The sequence below is a fragment of the Haliaeetus albicilla genome, chromosome 26 (assembly GCF_947461875.1).
Source record: "Haliaeetus albicilla chromosome 26, bHalAlb1.1, whole genome shotgun sequence".
In the NCBI taxonomy this organism is placed as follows: domain Eukaryota; kingdom Metazoa; phylum Chordata; class Aves; order Accipitriformes; family Accipitridae; genus Haliaeetus; species Haliaeetus albicilla.
The window spans coordinates 21,884,587-21,896,023 of record NC_091508.1 but is presented as its reverse complement, the minus strand read 5'-3'; the positions used below and the strand labels follow the sequence as shown (position 1 = coordinate 21,896,023).

Genomic DNA, 11,437 nt, shown 5'->3' with positions numbered 1-11,437 from the left:
TGCTTCCACGCCAGCACGTGCCTGGGGACTCAGGGGAGCTGGGGGGCTTTACAGCCCCGTCCTCCATTTACCTGCCCAAGCATAGGTAAAGAATAATAAGAATTGTCCTGCACTTCAGGCCGGGTCGAGCCGAGCCCCCAGGCCCCCCGTTGTGCTCTGCTGTGTCCCCAGGTGACAGCAAACGCTGTGCTGAAGCCACAAGCAAAGAGTTATCGGTTCCTCTCCAGTCACAGGACAGGGGCTCATAGACATGACTGGGCAGCGCTGGGGGGCTGCAGCCCCCTGAGCTGGGATGTACTGGAGTCTCGCTGCTGCTTGCTCTTGGTCTCAGCCATGGTCTCCTCTCCTCCCACCCTGCTGCCGGGCAGCCCAGCACAGACCCCCGGCCATGGCCGAGCCCCCCCTGGCTCCACTGGGGCTCCTCCAGCACAGATGGGGTTGGTTCAGGTTTGTTGTCCACAGCGGTGTTTTGCTCTTCGTTTCGAGGAGGCTGTCATCCGCTGCAGCTCTGCGCAGAGCCGGTGCCTTGAGGAGCTGCAGACGCTGTGCCCAGAGCCATGCGGTTTGTGGAAGCTTGTTAGATGCAGAAGAGCATGTTTGTCTCTGCTTTTCAACGTTTGTGCATTTTCCTCCTGAAGTCTGTGGTTCAGTTTCACCTTCTTCTTTCTGTGAACTTAAACAACTGGAGAATATGGTTTGGGAGGTAAAAGATGTTTTATTTTCAGAAAATGAAAAGTGTCCTTAAGTGTCTCTCTCTCTCTGTCTCTCACATCCTTTTCTCCCTCTCATCCCTTCCCCACTCCCCTCCCTTCCTTCCCAGGCAGGAGGTTACCAACTTCCTTGTCGGGAGCAAACCACTGTAATAAATTTTGCAGTTCATTTAAAAAGGCAGACTTTGTCTTTTTTGACTGTCTTTCTAACCCTCCTTGTTGGTGCCACCTCCTCCTCCTGGCTCCCCACAGGCAGGAGGGATGTTCTGCCTGGTGTCCCCGCAGGAGAGCAGTGCTTGGCCCCAGCAAGCACTGGGTGCCCACGGGCGTCACTCCTGGAGCGATGCCTGCCTTCGGTGAGACCAGGACACTACGGCTGCAGGAGGGGGGCCGCTGCTGTGGTGTGATTCAAGGCATTGGTGACTCAGGATCTGGTTCAAAGTGCTGCTGGGAATTGCCATAGCGACTCTGAGTGTGTTTTGCAAGTGATGGGCAATTAGCTTAAACTCGGGATTTTTTCATGTAGCCCTTGGTGGTCACTGTGGCTGAAAGCCTGCGATGTGCCATGCACTGCGGCAAGGAGCAAACCCACAGCAAGGCACAGAGCTCTGCAATAGCTTCGATGACCTGTCTTGTAAGTACTTTGGTGCTTGGCTGACTCTGATAACCGGAGCGATGGTCTGCACTCGCATCTCGCTCTCCTGACCAGCACGGGGCTGCTCGAGGGCTGCAGTTCCCAACAGCACGTAGATACATGCTGGCCAGCACACGCTGTGCTGAGGCCAGGGAACGCAGTGAAATGCAGGGGACAGCACACAGGAGCATGCAGTGCCCTGGTCCCAGGCACCGTGGCCAAACTGCCCTCCACTGCGTTCAGCCACGAAAAGCCACGGCACGCTGCCCCAGCTGAACACAAGCCCATTCCCGTGAATACATTGCAACAAGGAGAGGAGGTTGCCTTTAAAATCAGCATTTACTGTCATCATAATCAGCAAAAGAACCAACACATTTTATGTGCTCTAAACACTAGGGAGGTAAGAGGAGAACCAGTCGGATGCAAAGAACAGAGGGAGAGAAAACATAACCCCAGCTGGCGAGCGGCCACGCCAGCCGGGTGAGAGCCTGGGGAGGAGCAGGGAGAGGATTTTTGTCCTAAACAGCAGAAGATGCTATTGAAGTCAGCTGCTTTAGAAAAGACTTGAAGCCAGCTGCTGTCTTCCTTAGTGCATGTGCTTCCTATGCAGTCCATCCCCATCCCTGCCCCGGCAGAGCGGTGTGCCGGGCCAGCGGCAGAGCTGGGGAAGGCAGCCGTCCTTGCCAGCACGGGATCGTGGGCACGCTGCCTGGGCACGGCTGCCACGGGGAAAGCTGGGCTTGCTCCCATGCCACCTGCTCCAGGTCCCCCAAGCTAAACAAGCTCTACTGGCAGCAACAACAGCCACGCACAACCACATGCTGCCGGTGGTGCCATGGGGCAGCCGGCGGCAGTGCTGCATCGGGCCAAGCTTGGCTGCCCCGGCAGAGGCTGCATGAGCCGCGGGGACCCCCAGGCCAGCACGCAGGCTGGGCAGGAGTCAGGACTAGTACCTGCCTGTTGGTTGCCCACCCCTGGAGAGGAGCGGGGTGGTCTTCAGCAGCAGATGAAGCCCCGTGAGACCCCATGCTACCCCAGTCCTGCCTTGGTTTTGTCCGCACATGCTGCTAGGAAGAAGCGCAGGGCTAACAGCTCTGCCTGGGCTGGGACAGCCCTCCGCACGGAAGCCAGCTCCTCCGTCCTGCCAGCTGTTGGAAGAGCCTCGGCGTTGTGGGCCCGTCACCCAGAAACTTCTCAGAAACCTAAAGCAAAAGAGAGATGGTCTCAGCTGTGTCGGCAGGGAGGGGAGGGCAAGGGTCCCTGCCGGGGCAGCGGGTGCACTGGCGCGGTCCTGCGGTGCGCTGGGGGAAACTGCATCCCAAACCTGCCGTAGGATGGAGCAGCAGGTGGAGGCGGCCACTGGTCTGGCATGGCCAGCCCTGCCTGTTGCCAGTGTGGCTCTGCCATCTCATGGACCCCCCCCTGCCCCTTTAGGGGGGGGTCTCTGAAATACAGTCCTTACAGCAGGGAGCCAAAGCTGCCTCAGTGCTCAGGGCCACAGCTGTAAGGAGAAACCTCTTCTTCCTCTGCTCAGAAATTAACCCACCGTGCACAGCGCCAAGCTCTGAGAGTGCTGAAGAATGAGGTTTAAATGGGATTTAATGAAAATACCAGCACTACCGTGGCAGAGAGCACTGATATCGCATGGGCATAAGATACCCTCTGCCCGTCGGGAAGGACCATGGCACAGATGGCAGCAGTGATCCCACTGCAGCACGGCCCGGCAGGGTTGGCATTGAGGGGTCTGCATTTCTCCAAGTGCCCATGACACTCAGGTGGTTTACTGGCTTTGAATCCCAAAGACTCGTAATTTCCTTATTATTTTAAACCCAATCTTATTTAACGTGGTATGGCGAGAGTTGCAGAATTACTCAATATTGATCAGAGAAAGGCTGGGCCATGGAGACAAGATCCATGTTGCTATGTGTGGCTTAGCAACATATAAATGTATTCAAACAGAATAATGAAATTATCGTGGGGAAACAAAGCAGCCATCACTTGAGGAGATGGAGGATGTGGAGGCCTCTTGGAGCTCTTGTTTGCCAAGACAAGGAAGACGGTACTTATTGTTTGTGCAAATATGTGAACCCCCCCCAGCCATCCCCTGCTTACATAAAGAGTGTAATGAATCCGGGCAGCGCACTCACTGCAACGTGCAGCTTTGTACAGCTGGGCTGGAGCTCATTACTGTGGAAATGTGTGGCCTCTCCGAGTGAATTGAGTCCTTGTGGGGGGAGCCCTAATATTGGGGGTGGGGATGCAGGGAGGAAGCCCATGCCTACCTCCTGGCCAGAGCCACACTGCAAAACTCCTCATTTTTGTGGTTCTGAAACTGGTCTGGTATTTACCTGGATTTTATCTGCCCTTATCCTCATGCGTGTTAATGCACCACTGGGAGCCCATCCCACCTCCCCCCACGGACCCACTGGCTGCCTCTTGCGTGTGAAGCCAGCGCGATGCCCACAGCTCTCACAAGAGCATGGCTGAGGCGCTGGAGCAGAGAAGAGGTGGATCCCATCCCAGATCAAGCACAGCTTTCCTGGGAGACTGTGAGCAAGTCATTTAAGCCCCAAGTCTCCCACTGGTGACCAGGGTCCAGCGCTCCTCCTGCCCACCAGCTCTCCCTACTGGACTGCCCCGTGGGGCAGGTGGGCTGCTCCTGGGTCTCTGCGGGACCTCCTGCCAGCCTGCTGCTGGTACTTCACAATTTTCATTAGAGCTGGCTGGTAATTTTCAAATAAAGATACCTGGGGCAAAATATGTCTCTTTTCATTAAACTATTTGGGAGAAAACAGAAGAGGGGAAGCAGTGTCTGTGTTGAAATGATTGGTCTCCTGCTCATCATCAAGCACACAAGTTTATGGTTTGCTTCCCCTGGCAGCTGTTATCTCCAAGAGCTACGCAGCATTTTGCTCTGTTGAGCGAGCCGTGAAGACGGGAGCCTGTGCAACGCTGAGCTGCCCTGGGGTCTTCCAGGCATTACTACAGCTGGGCATTACTGCCCTTTATTTTTTATTTTTAATGGCTGGAAGCACTTGTCTTTGAGCCCGGTGCCTCGGAGCAGCACAGCATAGCCGGCACCAGCGCTGTGCCGCACGCTGGCTTCCACGTACACAAGTGTGAAGAGGAGTGCTCTTCTGGTTCAAGGAGATCTTCTCGTTCACCCCAGGCTGAAGGACTGCCCAACCAAGGGCTCCCTCACCCCAGGGTGCGCTCGGAGCCACGCTCGGTGCTAGCAGAGAGGGTGGTCGTGCACAGCACTGCCCTGCACCCACCGGCCGCTTCCACGGCCGTTGTGCATCAGCGGGTGCATGGGGGGGACAGGCACCGACCCCAGCCCAGCATCCCCACCGTCCTCTGGGCAGACCTGGGCTTTTAAAAATATACCGAGTGCTTACCTGAGAAAACAAAACCAAAATAAACCACCCACCTCTTTGCACAGCTGGAGTTTAATTACACATGTGGCTGGATTAAAATATGCAGGAGCAGGTGAGGGTGAGACTGTGGGGGGACAGAGCACAAATGCACGTGCTGGGTGTAGGTCTTGCTGTCTCTGAGACCCCACTCCTACGCCTGAAATGCTGCAGCACATTTACTCCCGGATGCCACCGTTTCTGCCTTGCTCATGTGTCCACTGTGGGGAGGAAAGCTGCAATGCTTCTGGGTAGCATCGTCTCGAAAATAGTCTAAGCATGCCCTGCTTAGACACTTAATGTGGAGCAAAATCAGAAACCTGCTAATACACTGCTTCCTTTGACAAAAGAAAATGTAACAATACAGAAAAAACAATACAAAAAAAAACAATACAAAAAAAATCAATTCATCCCCGGCGCTTCTTCACTGTACTGTCTGCTTGAGTGATCCCATCCAGACACCACACTGAGAGTGCTGGGAGTACTTGGTAGTGGTTGGTAAAAAAAAAAAAAAATGCTAAATATGCTACACCTGTACCTGGAGGAGCTGGGGACTTGCCCAAAGCCAGGCAGGGAAGCTGGGGAGGGAGCAGGGGGCTGCGCCTGGCCGGCCTCTCCCCAGCACTGCCGTCAAGCAGAGGTCTGGGGCTTAGGAGGGATTTCTGGTTTTAATTCTACCCACCTCCATGGTGACATTGGCCTTTCTACAACCTGAAACAGAAGCAGCTAAATGGCTGCTTTTAAGCTCATAAATCCAGCCCCGTCTGAACACCCCACCTCCCCTGGCTTCCCTTCTTTGGGAGCAGGGCACTCCTGACACCCGCCAGCGCTTTCTGCAGCAGCTGCTGCTTTAAAATACCCTGTGGCAGCACAGGGATGTTGCCACCCCTGAAAGCAGCCCAGGTCTTGCCAAGCAGCGAGGCATGCCGGTCCCTGCTGCGCCTCGAGGACCGGCCACGCTGGGGTGCGCAGCCGGAGAGCTCAGCATCAGGTACCTGCAGGTATCCCTTGTCCCTCTGCTGCCTGCCAAGCCCTGCGACCTGCAGCTTCGCTGTCGTGGAGGGAGCCGCTGTGCAACAAACTGCGGACACGAAGCGGCAGCAAGAAAGGTGCAGAGACACAGGAGAAACCAGGCGGGTGCCCTGAGATGGGCACCCTTGGCTGAACGCTGCAGGGTGCTCAGGTTCCCTCCCTGGGCTGAGCCACCAGTGCTGCGGGGAAAGGCAGTGCAGGCAGCACTGGCAGAACTGCTGGGTGTCATTACTCCCCCTCTCCCTCATCTGTTCAGGGGGGACATGGATCTCCCAACAGCCTTGCCAGGACTGCACCGATCAGGGCAGTTTGGAAATAAAAAGCTTCTTGAAGCCTGAGCAAAAATCACCTGCCCTCTGGGCAGCACTCCACCATGCAACCACAGAAACCAGTATCAGCAGTAACAAAAAATTAAAGAAAACGACGTAAGCAAATGTTACCTGAGGATTTGAACGCTGTCAGCTCTACAGCCTGAAAGAGGGGAGAACATTTGTTAGCAGAAGGTACAGGTCTGATTGCTTTGCTGCTGACAACCCCCTGCCACGCTCCCCGGGGCCAGGCAGGGCTCCCCCAGCACCCAGCCACCACACCGCACTCTCCCTCCCACTGAGCCACCGCACAGGCTGGGAACTGGAGCCTTCATCCCGCTCCCTGAGGGATGGACACCTTGCAGCGTGTCCCTGGACGCAGCTGCACCTCTCGGCAGCGCCTGGGCAGTGAGCTGGTGCCCCGCTCCGCACACCCTTTCCAGGGACCCCTCCAGTCCCGGGGGTGACCCAGCGGGCCGGACACCATCCTGGAGACCACAGGAAAATCCAGGAAAAGAGGAAAGAGAACTTTCTCCCCCCTGGGCTGTGGTGGAAAGAGCACGCACAAGCCTGCACCCTGCGTTTATGTGATGGTTAATGCTCTGTGAGGTGTGAAATTCCTGCTCCCAGCCCAAAAGCAATAAATATCACCAAACAACATTTAAAAAAGCTGAAACACAAAGAACATCTCGTCTGTGTTTGTATCTTCACTCGCTCAGTGTTTTGTCATTTTAAGTGTTTTCAAACGTTTTTAAGTAGCATCTTCTCTTCATCCAAACCATTGTGCAGCTGCCAGTGACATTCTTAATTCACCGCTCCTCCAGCGAGTGCCATGACTCATTTAGCCAGGGAGCAGGAAAAACAGCACTGACTTATATAACTAACGAGCACAGAAAGCAGCACCTATCCAGCGGAGGGTAGCACCAACGGGGGCCCAGCTGTGCCAACCACCTCTGCGGTGAAGATGGGGCTCGGATGGAAAAATCCCCCGGCCAGCTCGGCACCGCGGGGCTCACACCGACGCCGAGGGAGCACCGAGAGCCAGCCACGCTGACACAGCACAGATCCGTGCAGGCAGCGGGGCTGTGCCCCCTCTCCCCAGGCAGGCACTGGCATCAGCCTCACCTTTTGCTGCATCCACATTAGTGAGAAAGGAAACAAGTATATCAAAATGCAATGTTTAAGCAGCAAAGATACAGCAAAGTCCTCAATGACCCTCACAGGGAGGAAAGCGCTTTCTGTCTTTGCCTGCTAGGAAATGCCACAGCCTTGGCATTTAGGAGATCTACTGCCTCCTAATGCTCCCTGCCTTAGGAAACTCAGGCCCCCGGGCTAATCCCTTTGGCCCACGTCTCATATCTGGTGCCAGGAGCTTAGCCCTGGTCCCGGTTTACACAGCCAGCACCTGGCTGGCTGAGAAAAGCATCACCTGCGAATGAATCCCAGTCGGCATTCAGCACGAGGGGAGGAACGGCATTAACCACAATATAAATCATGAGAGATGAAAATATGGATTTTATTGAGTGGCTTCAAAACGATATGCCAGCTATAGAAGTATTATCTATTGGATAAATAAGAGCTGTCTATGTGACACAGGTTTTCAAAGGATAAATATTAGAGAGGGAGAGAGAGATCCTTCAGTGAGAGACTCATGAAAGTAGTGTTGGATTTTATTCTGAGGAAATTACAGCACTTGTATGTCAAGTGCACAAGGACTGATGATCATTTCAATAGTGGGAGATGGAAGTGGTATCAGAGTAGTAAAATTTAAATTGTTCCCTACTTTAGGCCATGCCTTGCTGAGCTTTACATCAGACTCACTCCTGCAGGCAGCACAACCCAGCCAGCCCTCCCTGGATGGATGCGGCTCACCCACCACGGGGCCAGCAAGCCCCTGCTGCCTAATTTTAACTTGCTCTCCCTGGGGGAAGTCTCCTGCCTTGATCCGTACCGATCTCCGCTTGGTGCTTTACTGGCTCAAATCCACTGGCTCCTTCTGTCCATGCACGCCCCTGCGACAATCACCCTCCCGGCGCGGCAGCGGGGCTGGTTCCCCATCGGCTCAGGGAAGAGCTCTCACCCTGGACATCAGCCACCCGGGGGCCTCCTCCTCTCCTGCCCCCAGAACTCGCACTCTCCCCTGTTGCCCACTGCCGCCTGCCCCAGCCTGGGCCATTGCCTCCTGAGCCAAGCCCTGCCCTCCCAGCACAGCCACGGCAGGTCACTAGCCGGGAGCTCCTGCCTGCCAGCCCACCTTGCTCTCCATCTTATGCTCCTACAGAAGATGGCAAACACTCAGTTGCATCTGGCTTGACGACCAGGAGGGGCCACTATGGGCACGAAAACATGCATCTCCAATGATTTAAATGACTTAAATCAATATGCTGCTAATAACGAGTATGTATTTTAATACACCAGAGTCTTCAGGATGAGTATCAAAACCTCCTCGGTTTTGATAAACAGGCCATGTGTCCGGGCTGGTCCTCAGGAGGAGAGCAGGCAGGCTGTGCTAACACGCTGCCTGGTCCCTCACCAACACTCAGCAACTTCTGTAATGCCCTGGGACCGAGGGGATCGGCACAGGGTCTGCACACAGGGTGGATGAGTCAGGCAGCTTCTGGGACTTGCTCAACACAAAACACTGAATTTGTGCCACAGCTGGTAACGCTACCAGGTGTCCTGAGTCCCGGCCCCTTGCTGGACACCATTCCTACATAACTATTATGCTCTGTATATGGATGAAGGTGGAAGAATAACAAAACATTACATACCGGTCTCTCAGGTGACATAATTGATGAAATCCCCATGGGAATTTTGGCTCCAAAATTTCCTAGGGGGTGAAAGAGCACAATGAGTTTGGGGACTAGAGAGAGAGTAGAAATATTCATGCTTTACCAAGAACTCAGTGCTTTATGTCCCTAAGTATCTCCCACTGAAGCAAAGGACCAAACAAGTTACCTGCATAATTGCACCCACAAACTGGTTGGAGCATGCAACACCTTTTTTCTCTGAAGCTAAAAACCCTATTTCCTACTGCCACCTTTGCCTCTCCTTCTCCAGAAAATTCATTTTAAGACACAAACATGGATTCTTGCCTCCGGAGAATGCAATGCTGTGTAACACAGCGATGAGACCCCCTGTCCACACCCAGCCAGCCTGCAGGCGTGAACCTGACCCCTCTGAGATCCACATGCATGCAGTCCCTGCCTTTCCTGGGAATCCTTCATCCCATGCTGCATTTGCAGCACCAGACCCCAAGTGCTCACATAGGCACAGTGTGCAAATGAGTTAACGCAGTGCCAAGTGAACATGTACTAAAATTCAGGCCTTGGGAATAACATTTTACTGTGATATCATCACATAGCCTGGGCCAACAGCAACGACAACTCTCTTTACCTTTGTTGGTGATGTTCTTCACTGGGGGGTCTTTCTGCACAGGGCTTGACAAGGCACTCTCAGCTGCAGAAGGACTCAGTTTCCCTGTCTCCCAAGAGGCTGTGTTTCTTGGACTTGATAAGTAGTTGATGGGATGAGAGCAGTTCTGTAATGACAGGGAAGAGATATAGGACAGTGAAAACTGCAACGTGAGTCTGCTAGATCCAGGTCCAATTTTAAAGATTGATTTAATCTGTGGCCCCTGGGACTTGGGACTTCGACTCCCATTCCCAACCTGGTACAGCAGGCTGCTGCCTAATCAGGGTAGATATCTTTGGGTCTGCACTGTCCAACAGGACTGCAAAGAAGGGAGACAAAAAATTTTAAAAATTACTTCTTTCCAACATCATCTTGTCAAAGCAGACCAAACATATGTCTAGGTCCCTCCTCTGATAGGTACATGATGAATGAAGGGGGCAGCAGGGCTTCCTTGCAACTTACTGTGAATGAGAGTGCTTTCTTCTTGTCCTTCATCCTCTGGATGGCATTCCTCACCTGGAGAAGAGCAAGGACATTAGAGAGGGCCACAGCAGCTCTAGCAGAGCAAGAGATCCTCCAGCAAGTCATGGGGAAAAAGCAACTACTGTTCCAGAAGCACAGTTGGACCTATACTGCCTGTTGCACCGACAACAACCCCAGCTACCCCCTTGACTGCTAATAAACAGTTGCTGTGACGAGTGACTGAGCCCCAGCCAGGGGCATCTCTTACCTCGCTGTTATAGATTGCATAGACCAGGAATATGTACAGGCCCTGAAAAGGAGAGAGCACAGGAAGGGTTAGAGATATACAGCTGGGTTGTGCTAATTTGCATGGGAAGAAATGAGTTTGATGAGCACTAGAATGGGTGAGGACCGGGCTAAGGGGCAGAGGCACAGACAGTGGGCATCGCACAGCCAGGGACAGCTGGGCAGGGAGGACCTTCCTTAAAATCACACTTGAGACCAGGCTCTTCACAGAGACCCCAAAGGAGAGACGGTCCCTGCTCCAGTCCCTCTTCCTTCTCCTCTCCATCCATTTCATTTGGGGGGAGCAGGCATCTCTCACTGGGCACTTGGCTTCCTGAGCCCAAAGCTCTCCCGCACTCCCATTCACTTGTGCACGCAAAATCCCCCAGAAAACACCTCCTTCAGACCTCAGAAGCAGAAACCACCAGGAATTAATTGCTAGGGGAACTGAGATCTGGGAAGCAGACCTCCATTCCCACCCAGCATCAAACCCGGGGCGGGGGTTGCCAGCCTCCCACAGACCAAGTGCAGTATGATGCCGGGAACAGTTCCTCTGTTCCATGCAGTGACAGACCACAGCGTTAACAGGATGGACCCTCTGACCCAAACTCAGTGCGGTATGGACCCAGAGGCTTTGCTCAGTCCCAGTCTGTACAATCCTTCCTGCTGGCACGCTGGTGCTCCAGCAGCACAGCCTTGGCTACCCTCTCCCTACTCGCCGAACCGGCACTGTTGCGTGCACACACCAGAGATCAGCGAGCAACGCCACGTTCTGCCACGACCAAACGCTCAGCCACAGCTACACGCCTGGGGCCGGTGAGGGATGTGCTCAGGGAAAATGCCCAGGGCAGGGCCGGAGCGAGCATTGCCTGGAGGCCACAGCCTGGGGCTAATTACAGCTCCAGACCAACGATTTCGTCCTTAAGGCAGCCCTATCTGGCCCACCAGATTTATGTTATATCTGTGGGGTGTTTGTTATCGCAGCTAGATAAATCAGCTGCAGCAAGAAAAGTAATCCATCTTGTCTTCAATGAGCCTTGCTCTTCATCTGCAAGCTCTTGGCAGGCGTAATGGTAGCAGTACGCTGGCGCCGTGCCATGACCTGTCCTTCAGCCAGCAATGCTGGTCACTCCCCCAGACCAGATTTCTGGTCAGGCTGCCAAGGCAGGTCTTCCTTGA

The 11,437-nt window shown here is 54.1% G+C and overlaps 1 protein-coding gene and 1 pseudogene across 2 annotated transcripts in view; both read right to left on the bottom strand.

Moving 5' to 3' along the window:
* Positions 1–1,664: 1,664 nt before the first annotated feature.
* The window catches only part of ADGRD2 (adhesion G protein-coupled receptor D2), a 31,137-nt gene continuing 21,364 nt past the window's right edge, over positions 1,665–11,437 (bottom strand). The window contains exons 21-26 of one of the 2 annotated variants that reach the window (XM_069771370.1): positions 10,242–10,283; positions 9,974–10,027; positions 9,494–9,638; positions 8,869–8,927; positions 6,230–6,260; positions 1,665–2,546 (exon numbers count right to left, since the gene is read on the bottom strand). In XM_069771370.1, coding sequence (XP_069627471.1) covers positions 2,539–2,546; positions 6,230–6,260; positions 8,869–8,927; positions 9,494–9,638; positions 9,974–10,027; positions 10,242–10,283 — 339 coding nt within the window. In that variant the 3' untranslated portion in view covers positions 1,665–2,538. Of the gene's footprint in view, positions 2,547–6,073; positions 6,261–8,868; positions 8,928–9,493; positions 9,639–9,973; positions 10,028–10,241; positions 10,284–11,437 lie in introns of those variants that run through there. The other variant, XM_069771369.1, reaches the window with a different exon arrangement.
* On the bottom strand, positions 5,216–6,144 carry LOC138682123 (uncharacterized; annotated as a pseudogene).